Raw genomic sequence first — 27586 nt, 5'->3', positions numbered from 1 at the left:
TGTTAGCCTCAATAGGAAACACCCAGTTAGGATTTAATTGTCAGAAAATGAACTCCTCACCCACCATTCCAAATTTCAGGCAGACAGTATCACACTTTTCTGTGTTACTGACCATTAGAAGTCTCCCTTAGAGAGCAGGAACATGGAGGCATAGTGAGAAGTGTTTCCTCTGTCCCTTCCTGCTATTGGCATCCTGATGTGGGTGGGGGCCTATTTTTAAACAAACTGTAAGGAGCATTAAACCTTACATGTCCACGTAACACCCTGTGCCAGTTTTATTCTGTCAGCATTTTTATTCTGTTCTGTGCCTAACTTAACTTGCTTCCAAAAGGCTTCCCTGGAGAAAATCAAATGCTTCAAACAGAGCACAGCAAAATGACATGGGATGGCACAGGTTTTTCTTCCCTTCACCTGCTTGCTCTATTATTGTTTTACATCCCTCAATTTTACAAGTGAATGGGTAGCCATCAATAATCTGATTTCTAAAAAAAACCCCAAAAAACCACCATTGATAGAAATGCTAGACAAGGATGACACTGTGCTGTGGGAGCACTGAGCAGCTCTCTTGGTTGGATAACACCTATGCCTGTCAGCAAATATAAGACTCGTACTTTCCAGCTTATAGTGGATACTGACCTACCAGGAGCATATGAACATCAGTGAGTGAGATGCAGGAGCAGAGGACTTCATAATTTCCCCAAAGTTTTTTTTGTGAAAAAGAGTCAGCGTTCTCAGTCTTAAGATTGTACTTTCAATTATGGTTCCAGGTTTTTAAAATATCTACAGTGAAGACATAACTATGATGGGGTTTTTGCTGTCAAGTCACATCTGACTTATGGCAACCCTGGTGGGGATTACAAGACAAGAGACGTTCAGAGGTGGTTTGCCATTGCCTGCCACCACGTCACAACCCTCGTATTCCTTGGAGGTCTCCCATCCAAATACTTGCCAGGGTCAACCCTGCTTAGCTTCTGAGATCTGACAAGATCAGGTTAGCCTGGGCTATCCAGGTCAGGGCTGTGAGTTAGTGTGCTGTAAAAACATACAGAACTATGCTGACTTAAATGAAGCAGTCACACAAAATCCGTTGGTGCAATCCTAGCAATGTGTCCTGTTTTAATCAGTTGGGTTTATTTCCAATTATATATAGGATTGTAGCCTTAGGTACAAAGTACAGAGAAGAACATAATTTGGTATGAAGTAATGAGTGCACCAAAAAAACAAGATGTCAAGTTACTTTCGTTTGTGTGCATGTTTGCTTGCTTCCAGTTTTGTCACCATCTTTCTACTTCCTGAACACACACATAAGATTTTGTATGTTAGTTAACTAAGGTGTTGCACATGTGTATATACTCGCATATGTGCAGGCAAGCAGACAGCACAGGCTTGTAATGAAATGGTGTCACTTCACATGCAATGGAAGTATTATCCAGAACACATTTGAAAATACAATGCACATGCGTACTGCTTTGAAGAATCATATATTGAAGCATGGTTATTACTGCTAAAACAAAGAGCTGCACAGAGGCCAAGTTACTTCACAAATTAAAAAATAAAATGCAGATAGCATTTTGAATGTGCTCAAGATCAAACCATATGAACTGAATACTGGAAAGAAATGATATACTTTTCACAGACTTGTGTCCATCTCTATCAATAACAAAACATTGCCAGAGTGATGTAGATACTTCGCACCTTTCTTTCCTCAAATTTACCCAGAACTATGACTAGTAATTCTGGGTTCTAACTGTGTGTGCGTGTAAAGTGCCGTCAATTTACTTCCGATTCATGGCAACTCTATGAATCAATGTCCTCCAAAATGTCCTATCGTTAACTGTCTTGCAAACTGAGGGCCATGGTTTCCTTTATAGAGTCAATCCATCTCATGTTGGGTTTTCCTCTTTTCCTACTGCCTTCAACTTTTCCTAGCAATATTGTCTTTTCTAGTGACTAACTTAGAACCTAGTTAGCCTCAGAAGTCGGATATATCTGTAAGCTTGTGTGTACATTCCCCCCTCTCACACGAACAACTAATCCCCTAAATACCAGTGGCCAATGATGAATCCAAGGTCTGACAAACGTAAACATATCAACAAATGTAAGGAAATAACAACCAAAGTAAACAGACCTCCTTCCCACTTTTATCACAGTAGCCCAACCTACTTGTCAGTATTAACAACTACAGTATGATTATTCCTGATGGAAAATTATGAAACTGAGGCTTTTCAGACTTAGTGATTTTGATAGCCGCAGTATAGCTTCACTGGCTAAACCTAAACTTCCTCTTCAGCTGTTAACCTTCCAAGGGAGACCTTAAAACAAGATGCTAACATATTCAGATTACCCACAATATTTATCAACAGCTGTTATAGAAAAGGTTCATCCCACTTCACTGACCTCGTCTTCCAGTCTTCTTCTGACCTAGACCTGTTTTTGCGGGCAATTCTTTGTTTTTCTTCAAGCCTTTTCTTTTCTTCGCTAGCTAAATCTAATAAAAAATTAGAAAAATATGATCTGTTAAATTATAATCTGAATTGAAGAATGGGTAGCTGCAGTACTGAGAAACAGCTGTAGCCACACATTTTAAAGCTGGTTTGTTTGCAACAAGGATTATCCTAAGCGTTCTATTCCATTTATGAACTGGATACAGGTTGAGTATCCCTTATCCAGACTGCTTGGGACCAGAAGTGGTCTGTATTTCGGATCTTTCTGTAGATTGGAATATTTTGGAATTTTTGCACATACATAATGAGATGTCTTGGGGATGGCACCCAAATTCATTTATGTTTTATACACACTTTATACATATAGCATGAATGTAACTTTAAACTATATTTTTAACAATTTTGTGTACATTGAACCATCAGAAAGCAAAGGTGTAACTGTCTCACCAGAATACCTGTATCAGCTGTTAAACAAGAGCAACAACAAACTAACAATATCAAGCTTTCAGTCTCTACTTACGATGCAGCGTACACTGTATTTTATTTTTTTAGGTGAGAGGAAACACTGAAAGCAGGCAGCATGGATCTGCCTGCATGCTGGCTCGAAGGGTCTGGTTTTTGGATCAGTCCAGATATGGGATGTCCAGATAAGGGATACTCTACCTGTAGTAACTAGACAGTAGTAGATTACTCCACTGATGAAATTACTGAAATATGTCTTGGGCTTCTTAATCATGGGCTGGGCAAGTAGATACATTAGCTGCCGAATTTGGTCTTCCTTTAGTAAGGGCTCAGGTGCATGTTGTTTTAATTAATTTAAGGTGTAAGCAGATCAAAGCCCCAACCTCCCATCTCTCAAGGCATTGTTTCACCCTTATCCAGAACAAGAGCACCTGGGTCATTAGATATAATAATACTCTTAATCAATATTCTTTCCTAGTTGACTCCCACAGGATTCCCCAGGTTAACGCTAAACTTTGTGAATGGGTATACACCTTTGATGCCTTGATGGATAGGCATACAATAATAAGCTCCAAATTGTCCACCGGGACAAATCACAGCAGAGCCCATTACTTGTCTGTCATCACATTTTATTACCTAAGATCAGCCTTTACAGCCATTCACTTTCAAACCATGCAATGTGCTATGCTAACAGGACGCTATTCTGCGTATTTGTGTCTGTTGTACGGTAGATATTGAGGATGCTCCTCACTACGTGCTGTGTTTTTCTCTATATTGGGAACCTAGACATAAATTTCTGGCGGCCATCTTAGCCAATCTGACTGTATGCACAGCTAAGGAGAAAATAATATTCCTTCTTGCGGATGTAGACCATAAGTTACATACATGGCATCCCTATTTGTTCCGGCTGCCAAGAAAATACGTGCAAACGTGTTGTCCGAAACTTAAACTCAGTAGCTTTGTAATCTGTTTTAATTGTGTGGGATCTTATCTTGATGATTGCTTTTATTCTTCCTATCTTTTATCTGTGTTCTATTTAGGCCAATTTTGTAATAGCCTTTGGCCGTATATAATAAACATTTACTACTACAACAATAGCAAACACATAAAAGAGGTTCATTAAACTACAATTTTTTGTGGTTTGCAATATTTTTCATATCTTTCGCTCCTGCAATTTTAGATGAGTAGTTTTCTTGCTCTCAGTCTCATATGGCATTACAGTTTTACTTGACCCAATGTAGCCCAATTAGGCAGCACTACCACCAAATTTGTCCAAACAATCCACTAGCAAAGGCAAGTTCATCAGGAGAAAAAATAAGCTGAAACACATCCAGTAGGCATGATAGTATCCTTCATTCATGCAAGATCGAGCATAACACATAAAAGACTACTTGAAAATAACATTCCAATATACATTAGCCACAGGAAAATTTATATTTCAGAAATGCAGGCACTCCTTTGTAAAAGGCTTTGTAAAACATGCTTTACAAAGTACTCCTATACATGGAAATATGTCATGTAAAATGCAACATTTGGTTATAGCTATTTTATAGTCATTACTGTATATACATATATTTTATGCTGGAATGTATATGTTACCTATTTCACCATTTTCCATTGCTCTTATATCTGGCCGTAATCTGCAGTCAGTTTTAGGAATAATACTTTCCATTTCTTTATCCAGTTCATTCAAAGTCATTGCAAAGGTAGTGAAGTTGTACATCTAAATAAATGAAAAAAACAAATTCATGTTTTTAAAATGTTCTTTTATTATGGAGTATTAACTGTTAGTAGGCATTTATGCTTGGAGGAAATAACCAATGGAGTTCCTTGGAGACCAGTTTTGGAGACTTTTTTATTCAAAGTTTTCATTATAGTGGCCTTGGAGAATAAAGTAGTTTATGAAATCTGCTTAAAAAACCAAGTTATCAAAGAGACCTTTGAAATGAAGAGAAAGACTGAGCCCTTGTGTAGGTTGAATAGGAAGACCTTAAGGACTGGAGTAATAGAAACGGAACAGTCTTAAAAAGAAGAAGCATGAAGGGTGCACTGGAGAATTGATATTTGTGTCACTGGTTGGGGGTTCCTCAGTTGGAAATGACAAGGGAAGATGTCAGGACTCAGTTTCACAAGATGACTACATGCTGCCAACATGATAGCAAGTCTTCATTAGCAGGGATAATAACCTGTTTGTGCTCTGGGCGTGGACATCCAGTTTTGACCCTCTATATTCAAAGAGGTTTAAATCTAACTAGGAACAAGCACACACACTTTATTTCATTTATACAACTCTTTTCTCCCCAATGGGGACCCAAAGTGACATATAGCTTTCTCCCCTTCTCCATTTTATCTTAACAACACTGTGAGATAGATTTGGGCTGACTTAATGTAACCCAGCAAGCTTCCATTGCAGAGTGGGGATTCACAACCTGGGTTTCACAGCTCCTACCTAGTCTGACATTCTAACCAGTACACCACACTGGATCTCAAAAAACAGTGCAAAATATTTGATCACGCAACTTGAACAGTCACTGCAGCACATATTAAAGACTACAGCCATTAATTTTTGAATCTAGGTTGAGTATCCCTTATTCGGACACCCGATATCCAAACTGATCCAAAAACTGGACCTTTGAGCCGGCATTACTCACAGGCCCTCAGCAGTGCCATTGATGGTTCAATGTATACAAAATCATTAAAACCATGTTTTTAAATTACATTCAGGCTATGTATATAAAGTATACATAAAACAAATGAATTTTGTGTTTAGACTTGGGTCCCATCCCCAAGATATCTCATTATGCATATGCAAAAAAATTCAAAATATGGAAAGATCCAAAATATGGACCACTTCTGGTCCCAAGCAGTCCGGATAATGGATACTCAACCTGTATGTGAAAATTTCAGCTAAGATTTCGTCATAGTCTGTCATCTTGAGTGGAATGGGAACTTGCTGGCAGAGCTGCCATAGGCTGGGTTCCTGCTGCTGCTGTAATGGGAGGGCGATTCAGTTCTTTAGCTGCTTAGTTAATTTAGGGTTAGGCTACACAAGCACTCTTGTGAGAAGGGGGCCACAATCACCTGAAATATTACTGTATCTTTAAAAAGTTAAATTTCATAAGCATGGAAGAGAGGGGGAGAACTAAGTTTCTTATCCTGGATGCTACAGGCATTACCCAACAGGTGTCTATGACAGTTATTCAGCCATGTTACATGTCGATAACTCATCAGTAGTGGAGTGCTGGCTGGGGAAGAACAAAGTTTAAATTAAATTGCCAATACTAAATTGCAGTGGGAATTGTCTGCAATGGAGGCAAGACTTGAAGCAATGATTTTTGTATTCATTCCCTCACCTTTCCCAGAAGCACCAATACACTATTTTGATAGTGTTTCAGCTTCATAAGCAGACCAACAAACCATGCATATTTTTCACCATGGTTCTTTCTTACCTGTGCTGAGTTTGCTGGCCTGGGAGCTATCCTCCACAACAAAACACTTCCGGGAATAACACACACAGTTTCAGAATCTGGCAAAGGCACCTCATCTGGTTCATCTGAATCACCCATCTACAAGAAATATAGGCAAAACCTCTGCAGTTAATAATGAATACATTTAAAAGCCCACAAAAGGGGAAAAAACACTTCACAAAAGCTCAAGCACTTAAAATAAGTCAAGTATACAGTAAGAGATAAAGGGTTGGATCCACCAAAGCATTTTCACAGAGAGCAGAATTTCCACCCACGAAACATAACTTTTAAAAAACAACAACACTCATAATCATGCTGTAGGGCAAAACACCAGTTTCTACACTGGCAAGAAAGAAGGCAGATTTTTTAAAAATTGACTTTTCAAACAATTCCAGATAAAGCTTATGTTTCAAGCTACTGCTGTTAAAGAAGTAGTTGCTGATATCCTATTCCATTTTCTTTGTGGATGCTGAACTGACATTTCCAAACCATAGAAAAATGTATAACTTTAAAGTATTCATGTACTGTATTTGGCGCTAAAACAATAGCAACCATCTGTATAGCCAGATTACATGAATTAGATAACTGGTATACATAAATTATGTTTTTCATTTCTTCTTCACCTTCTCCCCTGGGCTCTCCACAGGTGCTCTTTCAATCTCCAGAGCATTTCCATATTCCTGATAATAAATACTGAAAGATGCACTGCAAGTATTAATAATCTGAATCACTACTAAGGCATTTAGAAGGAACACATATTCTTACATTAAAAAATAAAAAGGTAAAAAGATTGGTATGACCCATTAAAGGCAACTTAAGAATAATGATCTGAAATAAGCTTAAATTCCTTCCATTGAAATCAAGTTGAAAACCTTCAGTTTGCATGGGTTCTATCTTTTAGGGTAATAAAAACATTTTTAATCTTTCCTGATTTCAAGAAGTCTTTTTAAAGTATGAGTTCTTTTTTGTGATTATGCTGATCAACCCATGGTCTCTTGAAAGTTTGAAGAATGCCCCTGTCTTACAGAAAATAATGCCATGAACTCTGAAAGACTGCCAATGGGAATTAACGCATGGGCAGAATGTTCTTGGTTCGCTCCTCCCTTATCTCACAATATTTTATTCCGAGACAGGATAGTCAAACGCATGACGCTAGTCCATCCCACTAAAGGTCCGAAGCAAGTAGCTGCTGGAGGTTCCCCGTGCGTTTGAGCCATCCATATAATGTGGGATAGTAGTGGAGTGACCGCTGTGTCATTGCCCAAGGATTGGCTGAGGGGTTATCCAATCAAAAGCCGATTCTCCCTTTTTTTCTTGGGACACCAGCGTTCCGGTATACCATCGTGACGCTGTGAAGCACCCCCCCTACAGGGCTGGTCGGGGGGGTGTCTGTCTGGCCTGGAGAGGGTCGGGGCTTGAGGCGCCTCTTCAGCCTCAGACCAGTCCGAGGGAGAGTCTGAGCTTTCCTCTCCCTCGGAGGCTACCCGGGTGGCTCTATGCTCAGCCAGCCTGGGTCACAGCCTGCTTCCTCCCTGGCTACTCTTCAGGCCAGAGAAGCCCCGCCCCTTCCACCCTCTGCCCTCCCCCCGGAAGTCCATAAAAGGAGCTCTCCTTCCCCGTCACGTCCTTTCCTAGCCAGCAGCGTGGCTCGCACCTGCCCCGCCCTTGCTCACCTGCAGCTCAGCTGTTTGTCGGGGCTGGGAGCTTGAACAAAAGGTTAGTAGCGGGATAATCGTGTGATTACACGCACGCCGGCGTTCCGGTAATGTAGCGAAATAAAAAAAATAGCAGTTTAGCACCGAAAAGATCGCTAGAAACCAGGGATTGCTTAACCAATTTTTTTTTTTTTTTTTTTGCTTAAATCGCGCCTAAGGTGGGTCCGATGCGCTGCCCTCGGACGGTCATGCGTTTAGACCACGGGAATTCACTACTTTTAAGGCACAAAGGCGAGACAAATTGGCCATGCGTTAAACCCCATAGTCTCCCATTTATACTGTTGGAAGGGAAAGGACCCCTGCCAATGTAAAGAGTTTGTCTGCTCGTAGAATTTCTGAAGGTGCATCTCACAGGGATATGAGATATATTTTAATACAAGACATTCTGGGAAATAAAAATATGAAGCAGGGGGAGCACTGGGCATGCTGAGGGAAGTTTGGAGAAAAGCTGGAGGTCAAGAAGTGCTTTCAGATTTTACAGAAAACAGAATGGCCTTGAAATATGCTGTTCATGCCTTTTGTACAGCATACCTCTTTGACTCTTGACCCCCCCACCCCCACATCCTTTGACATCTTCTGCATATCATGAAAGTAACTGGACCGTTTTTGGAAATGCACGCAAGTTCAAGAGGCAAAATTATGCCAAAAGGTTAGTGAAGTTGGGTTCTACATGTGTGAATTTTCTCATGTATGTGAAGTTTAAAATGAAAATGTAAAGCAAGAAGCTGTGGATTATTTTGACATGGATTCTAAGTGGAAGAAGGAATTTGAACTATGCTAGTATTTCCAAATGGACTGTGACCTGAGAACCCCTGCTGTCAGACTCTGTGTTCCTGGGACTTGCCTTTCACCTGGTGGCCTGGCCAATCACACAGTACCATTGTTTTTCGCACCAAGTTCTCTTTTTCATGGACCAGAGGCAGGCTCCTCACACTCGAAGGGAATCTTCAAATCCAACTCCTCAACTCCAAATTTTCCAGATATTTGACCCTTCTAGGGTACCAAGTAACAATCTGATTTTAACCCTTCCATACTCTTCAGTTCTTATCATTCAGACTTCAATGCATCGGCTAGACTAAATATCACCAAAGGAGTAGAAGAAAAGACACCTACAAAACTGAGCAGTAAAACAGTGACTACTCCTATAGTTCTACCATCATTTAACTCAATACCTGTTTATTGTTTTTCTTATCTTCTGTGTTTTTCTTGTCATTTTTTTTGTAAGCTTCAAACGTGGCAGGGTCAACACTGTACAAACAATCAGTCCATTTCCCATAGAGTGCACATAATTTCTTTTTGCTGTTAAAAAAGAATTTGGGGAAAAATCTTTGACTTATTCTTGTATTCAGTTTCACACTCTACACAAAATTTAAATATGTTGATAAATATGTGACGGATAGGTTAGGTTCCACCTCTTCCTAACAGCGACCAATGAGAGCTGGTGGATTGTTAGAGGGAGACGGTTGGAAAAAAGCAGCTGGCAGTTAAGAAGTTGGAGAATGAAGAGTATGGCTTGCTCAGTGAGGCTCTGGTAAAGAGTAGCTTAAAGCTAACTGGAAGGAAAACCCAATTGGTAACAAAAGATCTCAAATTATGGAATAGGGAAACAGTTCAAAAGTACAATGGAAAAAAACCTTTACCATGCTTTCTTCAGTGTTATGTTCAAATCGCAAATAAGTCAACTCCTTCTTTGTTTAACCCTGTGTGCTGTGTCTCTCAGGGATAGAAATACACACACACTCTCTCACACATTTACAAGTTAAGATCTCAGTCTATAAATGTTTTAGAATATGCATAAATGATGGCAGTGTGTGAATGGAGTAGTGTTTGAGCCCCCAACCCCAGTAACTCTGTGAAATGTCTGAGTGAGGGCAGTCATTAAAGGGGGCTGGGCTACCCTGTCTGCTGATGTCTCTGTGAATGAGAGAGAGGACCCGAGAGGTGAAATGGTCATAGTTTTCTAGAGATTTGAAAAGAGGCAAGAAAGGTAGCAACGTGTGACGTACTGACCCACTTGTAACTCTGAACCTGACAGAGGGAGGTTGTAGAGGGTGGTAGGCTCTCTGTGCATGTGGAGAAGGGGCCTCATAACAGTCAACACTTGGAAGTTCAGAACACAACAAGCTACCTCGTTCGTATCCATCAAGGTTGGCATTGTCTACTCTTGTAATAGCTCTCAATGCCAGGGACTAAACCTGGGAGCTTCTGTGTTCAAAGCATGCCCCTCCACCACTGAACCACAGCCCCAACCCCAAAGTCCTGCTTCTTCCTTTGTATATATACACACGTCAAAAACAGCAGAAAGGAACTTTTTACCTTTTGTCCTGAATGTAGCCTTCAACTTTGTGCAATTCCTTCCCAAAAAGGCCACATGGTTTGAAATTTAACACACACTTATCACCAGTCCTGTGGAAGAAGCATTATGTTTTAGCTTAAGTCTCTTACAGTGCAAGTTTTCTTCCAATATTTGGCTCGATCATGGGAATCAAGCTCTAACCCAGGGGTATCTAACTCATTTGTTACGAGGGCTGGATATGTCATAAATGTCACTTGATCCGGCCAGCCACGTGTACCATAACATTTAATACCTGTTACCAGAGATACCAACTTTATAGAAGACACAGGCAAAGTCAATTAATGATATTATTTTTTACTTAAAATACAAACATACTTAAAACAATAACACGCTTGTTTTTATTTAACAGTCTTTGATAACTGACAACTCTTGCTCTGAACTACTCCATCAAAATCTGGAGTCAAAGTCTGTGCTGTAGCAATTTTGAGTTCAGGTGTTTCTCTGTAAGCTGAGAACATACTTTTTATTTATTAACATTCATTACACAGAAGAGCTGTTCACAGACATAAGCTGTCCCAAGCATAGACAACATTTTAGCAGCAAAAGCCTTAAATTGGGGGGTAATTTTACCAAAATTAGCCTTGAGCACAGCATTGTATTGCAACCATCAGTTGCTTGAGTAAAGCCAGAAGTTCTACTCACTAGCAAGAGCAGCATGCCTCCTAGCCCCATTCTGCCCAACCCCCCCCCCAGAGTTCTCTCTGAAAGAGGCAAGCAGGCAGGCCGCAACAGACGCTTCCCCCCTGTCAGAACCAACAGTTGCTGCCTGGAGCAAGCCCCACTCTTGCTCAGCCATTCTACTCACAAGCAAGAACAGTGGTTCTACTCTACTCATGAGTATCCTTGCTGCAGCCCAAGATGTCTCTGCCAGTAAGCAGAAACAAGGAAACCCTGCCCCCCAACCCCCCTCTTCCAAGAACTGAAGCTCCTCTGTTCCGGGCAACCAAGCTCCACTTGGGATAAAAGAAAGCAGGCCAACTGCACATGCTTTAAAGGAGAGTGCGGTTTGGCACACTCTCCTTCTAAAGGCACACTGCAAACCAGAGGGAAGTCATTCTGGACTGGCCAACTGGGTTTTCAGCAAGGAGCCTCAGCTGGTAAAAACTAAATTGACCTGTCCTTCACCAAAGCAGCCTCCCGCCTTTCCCCCAGGTGCTCACGGGCCTTATGTTTGACACCCCTGCTCTAAACTCTTTAGAATTCAGCAAAATAGATGCAATGTCTGTGTTTTGGGGGGCAGGATGCCAACAGTCAATTTCTGGTTGGCCAGAGGACGTCGTCTCCTGTGACAATCCTATCTGCTATCAGTGCTGACAAGGCTGGCAACTATTTTGAATGTTTCTAATTCCCCACCCCATTTGCCCCAACTTGTTCAAAGAGGTGCACGGATGTTCAAGGGAGTGCAAATTGTTGCTGATCTGACAGATGGCCTCCTCTACTCCCCCACCCCACCCCAAATGCTTTGCCTACAGCACTAGAAGCCGTCACCTTTGACTGATAATGTAAGTCTCCACCGGGGGAGCAGGGAAAGCGGGAGCACAGTTTAACTTGCAGGCCTGAAATTCTCCATTTCTCTACCGTTTTCAGGCAAACAGGTCAAAAGCATCTAGGTTTCCCCCCTTTGTCACAGACATTCTGTGCTGAAGTAATAATGTCAGAAGAATTTAAACAAAAATTCAGACGCCCTGTCAGAAGTATCAATCCTGCAACTTAATTATGTAAATTTACACATGCCATTGACCAACACTGAAGAAACAACCAAGGGATTAGCATCTTTACCAGGCAGAAAATAAGAATATATAAAATATGATATACTTGTAGAGGGAAAACACAATAATCAGAGTCTGATTAAAGTTACTAGTTTTTGTCCAACATGTGCCTGTTATTTTAAATTAACATTTATTGTTTTCATCATAGTAGAAACAATATATCATAGTTATCTAAGAACCACTTCCTGAAGGGCTTTTCCCTTATAATGGCAGGTGCTAAACTCTAAGCCTTCACAGTGTGTTTGTCAGGTTTCCTACCAAGGAGGATCTTTTCAAAAGAACTAAAGAACTCAGGCCAAGATAAACGAGGTAATGGTCAAAGAAGTGGGAGGAGAGGTCTTCTCAAAGTTAAGGTTCTGGATAAGAAAACCAGACAACAGCTGTCTGCACTTTCCAGCCACGTTTTGCATCAGCATGAAAGACCAATTAGCACTGTTTATGTCTCCTGCAGATGCCAAATCCTTCCAAAGGCACATTTTACTTGTTATATCAGAGTACCCACTTAGTATGTGTGCTATAGGCAGCACATGCTCTACTTTCAAAGAAACAAGGAGCTTACTTGTGATTTGTTATTTCCATATTTCCATATTGCTCAATCCACAGCTTGCCAACAATGATGTTATGCACACAGCAAGTAGGATTTGTCCATGTATACGCTTCATTGTGTCTGGAGGCAAATAAGAAAACTATCAATACCAGCTGTTTAGATTTGCACATTTAGAAAACCATTTACAAATGACTCTAACAGAACCCTATTTTTGGAAAGACATAAAGATCCCAGATGTTAATTCCTTCTCTGCCACAGGCAAGAAATCAAGGAGAACAGAATGCTCCGGCCGTACAGACCAAAGAGAAACAAAATGAAATGTTGATTTTTATGTAATTCTTAACATAGCAACTTCAGTGCACTCATTTGTTGACAGAACAGTGATATTTCGATGGGGGCAGTCAACCAGTTTTTACTATGGTTATTTTACACAGCCATGCATACACACATACCACTAACGTGTAGTCAAAATATTCTAGAACAGCCAAAACATATTGAAGTCCCTGACCAACTTACTCAAGAAGTTTCAGAGTTATTATCCCCTTGGGCTCTGCTTCAACACTCTTCCCCCAGAATTTGAGCTTAGGATAAATGGAACCGTGAAACACAAAGTCATTATTCAGTCCTTCAGCATAAAAAGCACTGACGGGTGGGTGATGACTAACTTGTTCTGAGATGAGTCTGAATCCGAGATCTTCTCTAAACAGAGGGGGGAAATGGTGCAGTGATTAAAAGGGATAAAGAGAAAATATGCCACCCCAGTTTTGTATAACATAAGAATATTTTTCCTGAACAAATCAAAATTACTGCATAAATATTCAAGAGGATATACAGCTAGAAACGTTGGGAATGATTTTATGCTTATAGAGCTTGTTAAATAGTATGAAACTAAATATAAGATCAATGACAAATGAACAATTTAACTATAGTTTCAACTGGTATACTCAAATACCTTAACGTACAATAACTTATGCACTGGATAGTTTCTCCCAGCTAGTACATATCCAACCAGGAATATTTGTATATGTCACTAAACCAGTCAGTTAAGTGCATTACAGGTTTATTACCTAACCAGTTCATACGTCTCTCCAAGTAATGGGTTGAACGGCTTTCCTGTACGTTCCCACTGAGATGCAACAGCAGAGACAGCAAAGGCAGCTACACACTGTTGAAAAAGTGATTTACATACATATTTATACTAGCTTCAAAATAGAAGAGTTTAATATTTATCCTATATCTTCTGAAGCATTACGCATGCATGGAGCAGGTACACATTCGAATACTGCAGCATGTATAACCATTTACGAAGGAGAGGTGCTAGCTAGATTACCACTACTTAAAGCTTATCCAGAATGTCAGATATTCAATATTTCTTCACACCATAATAGAAGTTAATTTTAGTTCTCAGCAAAACAGTTTGGCTGGAATTCACAAGAGTATCTCAGAGGCTACAAAAATAAGCAGTTCTCTCATTTTTCTGCACATGGTAAACAATTTTATGCTCCTAGGTTATCACATGCACTTCTTTAGCACAGGAGTACCTGCATTCGTTCAGATGGATCAGAAAGAGAGCTGGCTTTGTGAATTAAATACGTATGCTCCATATATTCTGTCAGTCGCTGAAGGAAACTCAGTGGTTCATTAAAAATGACTGGCATAGTGATCTTGGACAGCTCCTAGGAGAATTTTAAAAGCAGGGTCAACATTTATACACTGTAGCATGTTACCAAGATGGTGACTTGTTTACCTCTGCCATACAATAAAGCTAAGCCTACTGGCAGAAGAACGGACTGGTGATATGCAAAAAACAAACACTTTTTAAACCTAAGCCTCCTCTTAAGCTTAAACAAAAGTGACTATAGTGCAATGGCTAGAACTTTGGAGGTGGGCCCAAGTGCAAATCCCCACTCAGCCATGGACCTGACAACTGACCCTCGGGCCAGTCACTGTCTCTCAGTCTAGCTTACCATGCAACACATTTATAAGGATAAAATGGGGATAATGGGTACAAAAAGAAAACATTGTGCTCCCCGGAGAAAGAATGGGATAAAAATGAAATAAAATAAATAAAACTTAAACAACATCAGTAAAACATAGGTCATTCTAGAATTGAATGAAAGCTTGGTCATTATCCACTTATAAGTGTACAATGACCAAACCCTCATTCGGTTCTAGAATGACCTATGCCTTATTGATCTTACAGTGACAATTCACAGCTTGTTGATTCTTTATATGGAACGGTTTTGAAAACTAAACACAAAGGATCATCACTCTCATTCGGGAGAAGCCATGGCCCATTGGCAGGGAATCTGCTTTGCATGTGTTCACAATTAATTAGGCTCAACCAAAAGGACTAAGAACAGTGCAAGGTGCCACACAAAATGATAATATGAAAGAATACTGCATACAGAAGTGAAGTTGGTTAGGTATAAAGCTGACAAGGCAATAGGTGTAGGACCTGTTTTGGATGGGACTGCAATCCCTCTCAAAGAGCTGACTTCAAGTTTGGGAGTGGGTGTGGGTTGCTTTCTGTCCTTGGATAAACAAAGGCAGAGATGCCTAGCTGTGGCTGGAGGAAGCAGACTTGGTCTCTGTCGCCACATGCCTTGGCAACATCCAGATTTGGTTACTGTAATGCAATCTGCATACAGCTGCCTCTGCACACAGTCCAGCAATGTCAACGGGTTCAGAAAATGGCAGCCTGAATTCTAATCAGGGTTTGTCAAAATGAACATGTCAAGCCAATATCACACCAACTACACTGTCTCCTAGTAGGCTTCTGGGCTCAAGTCTAAACCCTTGTTTTGACCTTTAAAGCCTTTAATAGCTTTGGACCAACATACATGAAGGATTTCTTCTGCCCTCGCTCGAAGATTAGCTAACATTAGCTTATACAGGAACCTGTATAGGTGAATTTAGCTGGAACCCATGCAAAGTTTGTGTTTGTTTTCTTTTGTAATTAGCTCTACTCTACAGAACTTCTTTCTCTAGAAGCTTCATTTAGCTCCTTCATTACAGGCCTACTAATGTCTGTTAAGAACTCGTTTCAGAATGTGTGAGCAAGATTTATGCATCATCCCTGAGTTTTTATCTGGTTATATTTACAGTTGGCTTTTACAGAAATGTCTTTTATTGTTATAGTGTTTTTTATTATTATATTATATTATATTTATTTATAAGCTGCCTTGAGCATTATGTCCACAGAAAGGTGACCTAGAAGTTACATACATATAAAACAAAGACACACAAATATACAACTTTAGTATGAGTTTTATACGAAGCCTAAAAAAATTGGGGAGGGGCCATGGCTCAGTGGTAGAACATCTACATGGCATGCTAAAGGTCCCAGGTTCAATCCCTGGCATTTCTAGTTATAAGGATCAGGTAGTAGGTGATGTGGAAAAACCTCAGCCTGAGACCCTGGAGAGCTGCTGCCAGTCTAAGTAGACAATACTGATTTTGATAGACTGGTGATCTGATTCAGTTTAAGGCTGCTTCATATGCTCATGTGCATTCAAGAATTTTCTGGGGGTGAGACACCATCCCACAGATTGATAAATTACTCCCTTGCCCTGAAATGCACAGTAACTAGGGGCACATACATTCACCATCTGCTAGGTCAACATTTCACCTATGGAAATGTAGCCATGCATTATTCTGTTTTACTTATTATTGCCCTACTCCGTGTTCAGAGGCAATGACCTCTGGATACCAGTGCCAGGAGGCAACATCACTTTATCTCAGCCTAACCTACCTCACAGGGTTTTTATAGGACTGAGGAGAACGATGTACACCATCATTAGCTCCTTGGAGGAAGGGCAGGATAAATAGTAAACAGTGCCTAAATAGTTTCACATACTCTCTAGGCCATCTTTTTAACATCTCACTGAGCCAGGCCATATCATCCCACTATTAAACATGCAAAAGGCAAACAAAGATGAAGGAACAACAGTGAGCTGTGAGTTCATGACTAAATCAATATGTTTAATTTCAAACACGGCCCCATCTGTGGATACTTCAATCTGGACATTGGAGTAATGAAAGACACATCTTTCTACAAACCGGAGAATCACAACATTAAGCATTCAAACTTGGGTTCTGTCGCTAAAAGCCTGGGAGAACAGGCAGAGCCCTTTGCGGGGCTGTTTTGGTCTTTGAGGAAGGACTTGCAGCCAGGCCAAGCAGCAACCACAAAGCAACTTGCCATCATGTGACTTCCATGCTCAACAGTAGCCATCACGTGAAAGTCAATGTGGTGTAGCAGTTCGAGTGTCAGACTAAGATCTGGGAAATCCAGCTTGGAATCCCCACTCTGCCATGGAAGCTCACTGGGTGACCCTGGGCCAGTCACACTCTCTCAGTCTAACCTATCTCACAGGGGTTTTGTCAGGATAAAATGGAGGAGAGGAGAATTATGTAAACTGCTTTGGGTCCCTACTGTGGAGAAAGCTGGGATGCAAATTAAGAAGAATCATAGAAACACAGAGTTGGAAGGGACCTCCAGGATCATCTAGTCCAACCTCCTGCACAACACAGGAAATTCACAAATAGCTCACCCCCTCACACCAGTGACCCCTGCTCCATGCCCAAAAGATGGCAACCCCCCTCCCAACCCCCCCTCCAGGTTCCCTGGCCTATCTGGCTGGGAAGAAAACTGCTTCCTGGCATTAAAATGGCAATCAGCATTACCCTGGGCATGGAGGAAAGGGCCACGAGAACCAAGCCCCGGGGCAACCCTTCCTGCCTTCCCTCTCATGATCTGCCTAAGTTCACAGAATTAGCATTGCTGTCAGATAGCCAGTCAGCCTCTGCTTAAAAACCTCCAAGGACAGAGAGCCCACCCACAAATATAGCTGAAGAAGGGATGCAGATAGAAGATAGGTTGCTTGGTGGCTGGAAAGGAAAGAAGGAAGCAAGGAAAGGTGAGGATACGGGGGCTGCCAAGAGAGACAAAGGGGAAACTGTGTGGAGACGGTTATAGAAGGGAAAAGTGAGGTGCCCCTTGTAACTCCTTCTGGGGTTCCTACTGAACTGGGCCAGGCAGCCAGCACCGCCCAGAGTTTTCTCAAGAAGTTTCCAGGAGGGAAGGAGGGAAAGCTGAAGCCAGGGAGACAAATAAAGGTGGGTTGGCCAGCAGGTGAGAATGAGAGAAGTGAGCTGGTAAAGAGGAGAGGTTACGGGGGCTTTCAGGGAAGCAAAAGAAAAAACAGTGGGGGAGGGGAAATGAGACACCCCCAAGTCCACTTGTGGATACCTAAATTGGGATTTCCAGCTCCCAGCTCATCTTCATTCATTATGCAGCACTAACATCTTTTAAATGTTTCAAAATAATTTACTAATGCTCAAATGATGTTGAACTTTGGGAATTAATTTGAGAACTTGACAAAGAAGCGGCAGGGGAAAGGTTTGCAAATGTTCCTTAGTTACAGCACTGCAATCATTTATTAATGGACATCCATGTCAGCCTTCTTGCTTTGGAGCACAGAATAAGTTCTAGTATAATCTTACTATAGTTGGATAGAACTCACTCAAAGTGGAACATGACACAAAAGCTGGTATCACCAGCTTCATGTGGCAATGATTCAATACCCAAGAAAATGCTCTATGATTTCAATCTATATGGCCTAGTTTCACTTTTAGATATCTTTCTATACAAAGGAGGAGCTGGGGGTCATGCCTAGATTTCTGGTCTAGAATGTCTTCCTGACAGCAGTAAAAAAAGAAAAAGAAAAGAACTCATGCCACACCTTAGCCTAGATTCTTTTACTAAGACTACTTCTGTACTTTGCTTAACATTTGTTCAGGAATATGGAGGGGGAAGAAAAAGTAAACCTTTCCTTTATTAGTCATATTTTCTTCAGTGAACAAAATCACTGAATGAGATGTCAGTGACTTGTACAGATTCCTAAGTGAATCATAGAAAATGAAAGGATTTCACAAGTGAAGTTTGCAATGCTTTGTAGAGCAGCACGCACATACACATCCAATTTATTTCAGAGATCCTTACATATACATCAATCCCAGTCTTTTAAGTAAAAAAGAAGCAGCAGCAGCCACATCCCATCATGCAACACATTTAAAAGACAGTGTACACAGATCTCTCTCATAAGCCACGAGTCACCTACCATTCCGATGCATTTTCTTAAGATGCTCCAAATACTGAAATCATTTCTTGAAAACATTGGAGAGGGCAAGCTTGTCCTAGATTGGTAGGTAGGGGAAGGGAAAAAAGACAAAAACGATTATCAGTCCTGAATAATAGGTTTCCAGATTTTATTTTGTACACTGACAGAGCTGAACTCTGAACAAAATTCTAAACAAAATTCTAACAGCCAACCATTCTTCTCCCTCACATTCATGGTCCACAATGTTCCTGGGAAATTGTTTGTTTGAATCCACAAGCCACAGTAACAGATCTCATTCCAAATCCTTAAAATGTGCTGTTGCGTAGTCAGATTAACTTCTGCTTTGTTCTGTGGTAAGTTCAGACACCCCATTTTGCCAGGAGCACTGTCACCCATGGCAACAGACAGTAGACTAAGGCGAGCAGATGGTTGGGTTGACCCACTCAAGTTAGTTTCCATTTTGTGAAGGAAGGCCTAGTTTAAAATGTGCGTAAGTTGACATGGGGGAGGGGAGAAGGGAGGTTCATTAAAAAGAAATTGATTGTTTGACGTAACTGTAAAAAAGTGACATTATCCTAAGAAGTATTTAAGGTTCTCCCCCCCACCCCATGCTATGGCCAAGAAAAATTCAATTTAAAAAGCAATATTTGAAACATTTGATGCAAGAAAAAAGCACCATGATATTTTCCGAAGAGCAATGGGAGTGGCTGCCTTCTTTATGCTTGGAGCTCAATAAATGTAATGGAGAGTCTATCTTCAGAGTGGGAGGGGTGAGTCTCTTAAGTACTTTCCAGAGCAACTGCTATTGCTTGTCTTATCTAACACAGTGGAATGATGGAATTGGCTAGACTGAATCTCAAGTAGCTGTTGCTCTACTCAAATCCACATAAAAGGGGAAAATGTTATTGAATGGCATTGAGGTTAGTCTTGTACAGCTCCCTCACCATTTTTAGCTCCTTTCACCCCCATTTTTTAAGTGAAAGCTCTAAAACCAGTTTTAAAACTAGAAGAGGAGAGTTTGTCTCGATGAGTGCTATCTAATTAATAGGTTCCCACAACAGTCATATGAGAATGCAGATGGGTATTATAGCAGTACTAGACAAATCACTGGAAGCTAATCGCAACCTTCTGAAGTTACCGCTTGAAGCACAGAAACCCGCAAAAACAGCCTGACTGAAGCCCATAATGGAACAGAGAAAAGTGAACATGCACGCCACAGGTAACAGCACTACCGCCAAACCTCTGATCAGCTATCCGCACATAGCCTGCATCTCAGTAACTTAGAATCCGTTTGTTTTGCCCAAGATACAGTTGTTAGCAGAATGCTTAAAAAACAAAAAAAAACCTACAGGCCAATGCAAATGATATTTAGTCTTAGATCTGGACATGCTGCCCCAGGTCAAATTCTCTTTTACCTGTCAAGGGCATTAGGTGGATTTAGGCAAATTACTTTTACTTTAACCTATCTGACAGGTAACTATATACTATATATTGGAGAATTAATATAGGCTTCTTGTTACTGATTGATTGTTCCTGAGGTTCTCCTGCATGAATACACCAGCAGCAAGTATGGTGTAGGGGTTAAAGTGTTGGACTAGGATCTGGGAGACCCAGGTTTGAATCCCCCCTCTCCTCTAGAAGCTTGCTGGGTGACTTTGGGTCAGTCACATGCCATCAGGCTAAATTACCTCACAGGGTTGTTGTGAGGATAAGACAGAAAAAACCAATGCAAGTCACTTAGGGTTTGCATTGGAGAGAAAGGTAGAATATATGTAAAGTAAATAAAGACAAAGAAAGTGTGTATAGCTGAACCAGTTCCATGACATTTTTCCAATTTATGGACATGGACTCATGAAGCTGCCTTATAGTCAGACCATTGGTTTATCAAGGTCAGTACTGTTTGCTGGGAGCTGCTCTCTGAAGGCTCAGGCAGAGGTCTTTCACATAATTGCTTATCCAGTCCTTTTAACTGGAGGTGCTGGGGAAGGAACATGGAATCTTCTTCATGCAAAGCTGATTCTCTGACACAATTTAGGTTTGATAACACAATTTCTTATTATCCTAGGCTAGCAAACTTCCCCCTAGTACCATGCTCTTCCTCTCAAGCTACACGGAAACACAACTGAAACTAGACAGGTGCCCATCGAAAAAATAAATCCCTTCCAGAAACAAATCCAGGTTGTCTCAAAATATAGTTAATGTTAGAGCCAGGATTATTCCTACTCCTCTGGGTAGCTCTTCTCGTGTATATGCTTATCTAGATTTAACCCACACCCCTCGTAGAAGTGTTTCTCAGGATCCATGAAAAGAGATTCAGCCTTAAGGAAGCAAAGTGTATTGGAGTGGACCCCCTGGGGTCTTCATTTCTTGAGAGGGCATCTTTGCATGAAGCCCCATGTCACACACAGGGAGGCAAAGCCCAAGCAGAGATATCTGCTGGGATCTTCTTATCACTACCTGCTGCCCCGTAGAAGCCCATCAGCAAACACTTCCACAATGCTCAGTACTCCTTTACTGCCGTTGGAAGCCTTCCTTCCTACAAGGGACCTTCACTAAGCAATCCATTAGCCTTTTCTAAGCCTCATCAACCATCTCACATTCTACTGATATGTCCCTCTTCTCTAACTGAGTTGTTCTTTGGTAATGCCCAACTGTTAGGAGATAGAGGCCAACTGTTCCTATACTAGCAATTCTCTCAGATATCCTGGCTGAACAGTAGTTTGAGCAAGTTGCAAAAGAAACACTGATAGTTAATTTTCTACCTATGTGCACCTGCGTGCATCACGCATGTTCAAATGTTCATGTTTCATTATCTGAAATTTCTCATCCACCATGCAGTAGTACAGGAGGAGCCAAGCCACCAACCCAAGAGCCCAGAGCCAGCAGGTATAAGAGAAGCTTGTCTTCCGCAACAAGGTTTAAATTGCCGGAGATAGGAAAGAATCTACTGCACCCCGACAACAAAAACAGCAAATCAATTACATGTTTAAAATGGCATCTTTTTACAGGACCAAGGTAAATATATTTCTAGCACGTCATCTGAATTTAACAGCCATATCTTGTTTTTAGGGGGGGATGGCTGTTTTTCATGCTTCATTAACTGCATCAACAAGTATGAGACAAGAAGGTGTCTTTGGGCATATCTATACTGCACATCTGTAACCAAGTCAACCATCATCACTTTCTCTTCCTGGGTAGAAGTTACAATAGTTAAACGGGTTTAAACATGCAGTGCAGATGTGCTATACGTATTTATTGTAAAAGTTATTTTAAAGAAATTTTTCTTTCCCCTCCCACTCCCCTTTAAGAGTTTCTACATAGTTTGGAAGTGGCGGTCCCTTCACTGGGCAGGCCTGCATCCAGTTAACATTTTGACTCCGCTTGACAGGAATGCCTCTTTATTAGGGCTAATGTCCAGTCAGGATATCTGAAAGAGAATTCACAAGTAAGACAAAAGTTCTCCATTCCAGAAACAACTTGCATGACACTAAAAACCCTTTAAGCAAATGTATCTGTACATTTATTTTAAATGGATTATTAGCATTACAGGGTGAAACTGTTAGTTTCAGAGTTTCAAAATTAATAATTAATAAATAGCCAAAACAATTTGACTTAAAGGAAATGTGACTGAAAATTGACAGGGCAGCCAACTATAAGCCTACCGGCTTCAGTGAAAAAGAGTCAATAGTATTTTTAAAAAGTGGCTTCAGTTTAAATTAAAAAAAAACATTTATTATTACCAAAGAGAAGATGGCACTAGCTTATAAGCCCAGCAATGCTTGAGGAGCTCATACAGCTTTTAATACAATTTGGAACACACACACATACCCTTCTTTAAGAATAAAGTTCTTATTATAGTTACCACATTACTACAGCAAACATCAAGCTTTTACAGCAGTCCTTTCCTCTTTATTTATTTTTTTACATTTTAAAGAATTGCTATGGCCTTCAAAACTTTCTAGGAAAATTCAAGTGCTATGGTAAGCCAATTTTTTTGAAGCTCAACTTCCACGGACATCAACTTAATGATATTGTGGTTCAAGCTGTCTCCCATGCACATCCTAAGGTAGCAGCTTTCAGGCTGGGGCAAGGAATCAGGAAATCTCCTGTTTGAGTGTTGCCTCAGCCATAAACTCATTACGTGCTTTAAGAAGTCATTCTCAACCAGTCTTCCATTGACAACAGGAGGAGAATAATATCGAGCTACCTTTTAGGGATGTTGTAAGGATCACTATGTCATAACGTATGTGAAATCACATTATACAAATATCATCAGCTTCTGAGTATCACTGAATACCTACAGAAAGATGCAAGTTCACCAAAGCCCAAGGTTAGGAGTTACTGTTAAAAATCCATATGTGAACTTTTAAATATCCCACCAGAGCTTCCTTTACATTTTGCACATACCTTCACTAAGCCAGATCAATGGCCTACAAACAAGTCAGCTTCTATTCCATCTCCATCTGCATAAGTTCATCAAATCACATCAGCCAGTTGTTCATATGTTCCTGGCATTCTTTGCTATTGAAAATCATGCACTCTTCAACTGTATGTGGGCAGATGAGAAAACTACATTTCCAGAGATGGAAAACACTGATTATCCTAATTAACAAATATTAACAGGCCAGGTCAACCTCCCATAAAAGAGAACGCACAATTGTTCACATAGCATTTGATGGTTATACCTACAGTTTCAAGTTGTTTGCATTTTATTAGTGGTGGAAAGTGCAGTCAAGTCACAGCTGACTTATGGCAACCCCATAGGGTTTTCAAGGCAAGAGATATTCAGAGGAGGTTTGCCATTGACTGTGTCTGAACAGCAACCCTGGTCTTCCTTGGTGGTCTCCCATCCAAGTGCTAATCAGGGCTGACCCCACTTAGCTTTCAAGGTCTGATCAGATTGGGCTAGCCTTGGCCATCCAGATTAGGGCTTATATTATATTAACCTTTTTAAAAAAGAAGTTATTGTATTTTGCATGGTTTATTGGTAAGATTCTTTGGGTGAGATTAGGAGGCTTAGAAATTAAATAAATAAACAATATACGAAATTGGTTTATTGCATCCCCTTTACCAACTGGTATTTAAGACTGAAACGTACACAATGACATTCTCAAATTATTACATTTTAATATTCATATGGCTGAGATATATTAGATGATTGCCCACTGTGTGTATAATTTCCCCCCCCCTCAAGCCCACCTCTAGGAATTTATACTGATCCTGTGGCCAGGCCTCCCGCTCATTATTTGGAATTATATGGAATTCCATACCACTCCTTACCCATCCAGGACCAGTTTTAGTCCTGTGACTTCAACCCTTTGGTGTCAAAACTTCCAACAACGGTTTTATCTTCATCCAGCTTTAAAGTACTAGAGAAAGGCCAGCAGATTTCCATACAACAAACCCTTCCCATCAAGTATTCTGTGAAGCAGCTGATCATGGTTTCAAGTACACAATATAGTACTTCAGACTCTAAACTGCTACACAAACATGACTGATTCCCAAAGCCAGAGTCAATTAATACCCTTCTAGAGGTTCCCCATACTTGACTCCTCCTCCCCTTCCCTTCTGCTGCAGGGCACAGGAAGAAACATAGTGCCTGTCAATCATTTGATTGTGAATATGCAGTTCAGAAAATAACGGGGAGGGAAAAGGGGTGGGAAGGAGGGACACCCTCATTTCTCCATTCACAATTTGTAAGGCAGATAACTGCTGTTTAAGCTAAGGCAAACAATCAATCTTCTGGAAGTGTTAGAATAGCATGGAATCATTAGCCAGAAGGGTGCGTCTGTTTCAGCTCCAATCACATTCAGAGATTTCACTAGGAAGAAGAGATGCTGCCTCCTAGTATCACTTTCTCCTGTATCAAGAAGAAGAAAGATGGAGCCACCAGCTCACAACATTTGAAGAATGGAAGTGATGAAGCACCAAAGGAAAACTGGTTTTCCCCGCTTCCTTCCCACCCACCCCCAGCAAAACGTTTTGACTCCCAGAAACATTATTCCCAGGATGGTGAAGCCCACAAGGACAAACAACCCACACAGGTTGGGGGGCTGAGGAGAGGAAAAGGAGTGAAATCTCTCTCTCTTGTGAGTAAAGCTTCACTGACAGAAAAGCAATGAGGGACAATTTTCCTCCTCCTCCTCATTGTTCTTCTGTCAGTGCAGCTCCTCTCACGGAAGAGAAAGAGGCAGTGGTAATTTCACTCCCCTTCCTTGGCCCACTTCAACTCTTGCTCTGCATAGCTGTTTGTCCATGTGGGGTCCATGACCCCAGAAATAGTCTTTCTGAGAACCAAAAGGGACTGCAGGATGAGAAAAGAATGCAGGGGAAATCTGTATGTCTCTTACTGGTGTTTTGGAGGATACAAGCTAACACTGGCATACCAAGGTTAACACAATGTGCAGGACACACCCAAAGATTTCCTCCAGTTAATAGGAGTCTAACAGCCATCTCTGGAAATTCTCTTCATAGGTTTAAAAAAGTTATCTAAAAGTTACCCATGTTAGTATTACTATCAATCTTAGTTGCCTACTCAATTTTTTTCACTCCAGATATTAACTGATTTCAGCATGATTAAAGTGCCAAATTAATTAATTTATAGTGTGATACTATGCTATGTCACACCCTTCTATATCCACTGAAGTAAACAGGGTTAGTAAAGCCTGCTTAGGACCGCACTGAGAATTATGTAACAGAAACAGCAGAGAGAATGCGCTTCAGAAATATCTAAAGTTCTTTCAAGATCTCGTTGCAAGCCTCCAGCTAGTTTGATATTTTGGCTTTGAAAAAATGATACAGTGATAGGTCCCACAATATATACTGCACAGATAGGCCTGCTTTATTCCCCTTCCCAATCATCATTCAGAACTTAAGCCTGAATCTGAAGCATGTGAACCCATTAGCAAATATAAACATCAGATCACATTCCCATTCCACCCACAAACAGACTGCTCCTAAGATGTTCTTAGCAGGAAAATCGTATGCAGTCCCAAGCCTTGACTTGGTTATCTTTTAGGTATGCAATATGAATATAACTGAAGTTCAAGTGTCGCAACAGATATTTATTCACAGCATAACAGTATGTTCACTTTAAACTGCTGTAGAGTTATATCAGTTAAGAAAGGTACTACATACATGCATAAAACGTACGTTCATCCCCCCATGCAGATTATAAATACATTAAAAACAACATTTTAAAAAGCCTCAACCAAAAAACAATGGTTACAACAAGGTCCGCATACATTTATTACAACTGTACCATAGCCCTGTGACAAGATAAGCAAACAGTGTCTAACAATCCTAAGACAACACTGAACAGCTACATCCCGCGAGACAGTTTGCTCCATGGCAGAATTTAGATTGGTTTTCCCCAGAGGACAGACATTGTGCATCAATATATTTGCAGACACCAAGTCCCAAAGTGTCACTAAGATGCCAGCTAACAGGTCAGATATTACAATATAGTTCAAAAAAATATGCGAGCCGGAAAATAATAAATGTTAAGTGCATGCATACTTTTTCCCCCCTTCAAAAGTGTGCTCCTGTTATGTTTAAGAACACTACCATAAAAATCCATTAAAAAATCAGCCAAATTTTCACTGACTATAAAAGATGAATACGGGACTGAAAGTAAATGGGGACAAGACTGGAAACATGGAAGAGCTGGTGATCAAAAAGCCTAATGAGAGACATCAGTAGTGGAAAGCAATGAGATACCAGGGGACCAGGGAACAAATAAGAGCTTGGAGGCTCTAGTCAACTCTTGTTTACTATTTTGGCAATACAGTTTTACAACAAGCCTTGTGGAAACCAGCCAAATTTCTGTTTTGTTTCCTCTGCTTAAAACTATATTGAGCTCATTGTGACTTCCTTGCATGAAAATTACTGCAGTCATTTGACAGAGGATCCTAACAATCCTTCTTCTCAACGTTGTGCAGACCAACAGGCTTGAAGCAGAGTGGTCTACATTATGGGACCGTCCCCTCCAATAAAAGAAGATGGGAGGGAACCGGAATTAGAAAAATAAGCAATTTGATAAAATAACAAGCAGCTCTGGGAAAATCCTAAAAGCTTATTCCTTTAAAAATCTGATGGTACCCAAATATTTTCAGCCCAACCACAATCATTGCTGAGGCATTGGCTTACTTTACATGCACATACAGCAGCGATAAACATATTTTGCTTTGAACAGAATGTGCTCACATCTGATTGCCTGTGTCATGGATTGACACAACACATACGATAAAGCAATTCATTTAAAGTTCTCCTGGTCTTACAAACTCCCACACTCACCAACCACAACAATGAATGAGGTCACCATCTATATGCAGAGCAACAAGTGCCATTTATAGATTACATTGAAACCATGTTTAAATTGGGAAGCAACATATTAAGTTGTCCCTGCGCTGAAACTTGAGAAACAAGATATTTGTTACATGTATTGAGGATCTATTCTCCTCTTTTACATGTAAAAAGTTAAAGAACAGATATTGAATATTTAGGAAGCTGGTCTACAAATTGAGACAACTTTTTGCTTTTAATGTTTTTGATTAAATTTGAAATCTGTATTGAAATATCTGGCCAGTAGCCGCATTGAGAAATAACAATAACACTAAGAAGATCAAGTGACTGGAAACTAAAAAAGACAGTAACAGGCACACATTAAAAAAACATGAAGAAACAAGAGACAGTATTGATT

At 40.6% G+C, this 27586-nt stretch overlaps 1 protein-coding gene across 2 annotated transcripts in view; it reads right to left on the bottom strand.

The window, feature by feature from the left end:
• Window positions 1-27586, bottom strand: part of OSBPL1A (oxysterol binding protein like 1A) — a 95912-nt gene that overhangs the window by 8918 nt on the left and 59408 nt on the right. For both annotated transcript variants that reach the window (XM_056854213.1, XM_056854214.1), the window contains 10 exons: window positions 18886-18961; window positions 14302-14436; window positions 13828-13925; window positions 13277-13459; window positions 12773-12880; window positions 10405-10494; window positions 9261-9387; window positions 6356-6472; window positions 4506-4629; window positions 2398-2488 (listed from right to left, as the gene is read on the bottom strand). In XM_056854213.1, the coding sequence (XP_056710191.1) occupies window positions 2398-2488; window positions 4506-4629; window positions 6356-6472; window positions 9261-9387; window positions 10405-10494; window positions 12773-12880; window positions 13277-13459; window positions 13828-13925; window positions 14302-14436; window positions 18886-18961 (1149 nt within the window). The remainder of the gene's footprint in view (window positions 1-2397; window positions 2489-4505; window positions 4630-6355; window positions 6473-9260; window positions 9388-10404; window positions 10495-12772; window positions 12881-13276; window positions 13460-13827; window positions 13926-14301; window positions 14437-18885; window positions 18962-27586) is intronic.

Source organism: Euleptes europaea, chromosome 8 (genome assembly GCF_029931775.1).
Source record: "Euleptes europaea isolate rEulEur1 chromosome 8, rEulEur1.hap1, whole genome shotgun sequence".
In the NCBI taxonomy this organism is placed as follows: domain Eukaryota; kingdom Metazoa; phylum Chordata; class Lepidosauria; order Squamata; family Sphaerodactylidae; genus Euleptes; species Euleptes europaea.
The sequence above is the reverse complement of the archived record's forward strand: the minus strand, read 5'-3'. Positions and strand labels throughout refer to the sequence as shown.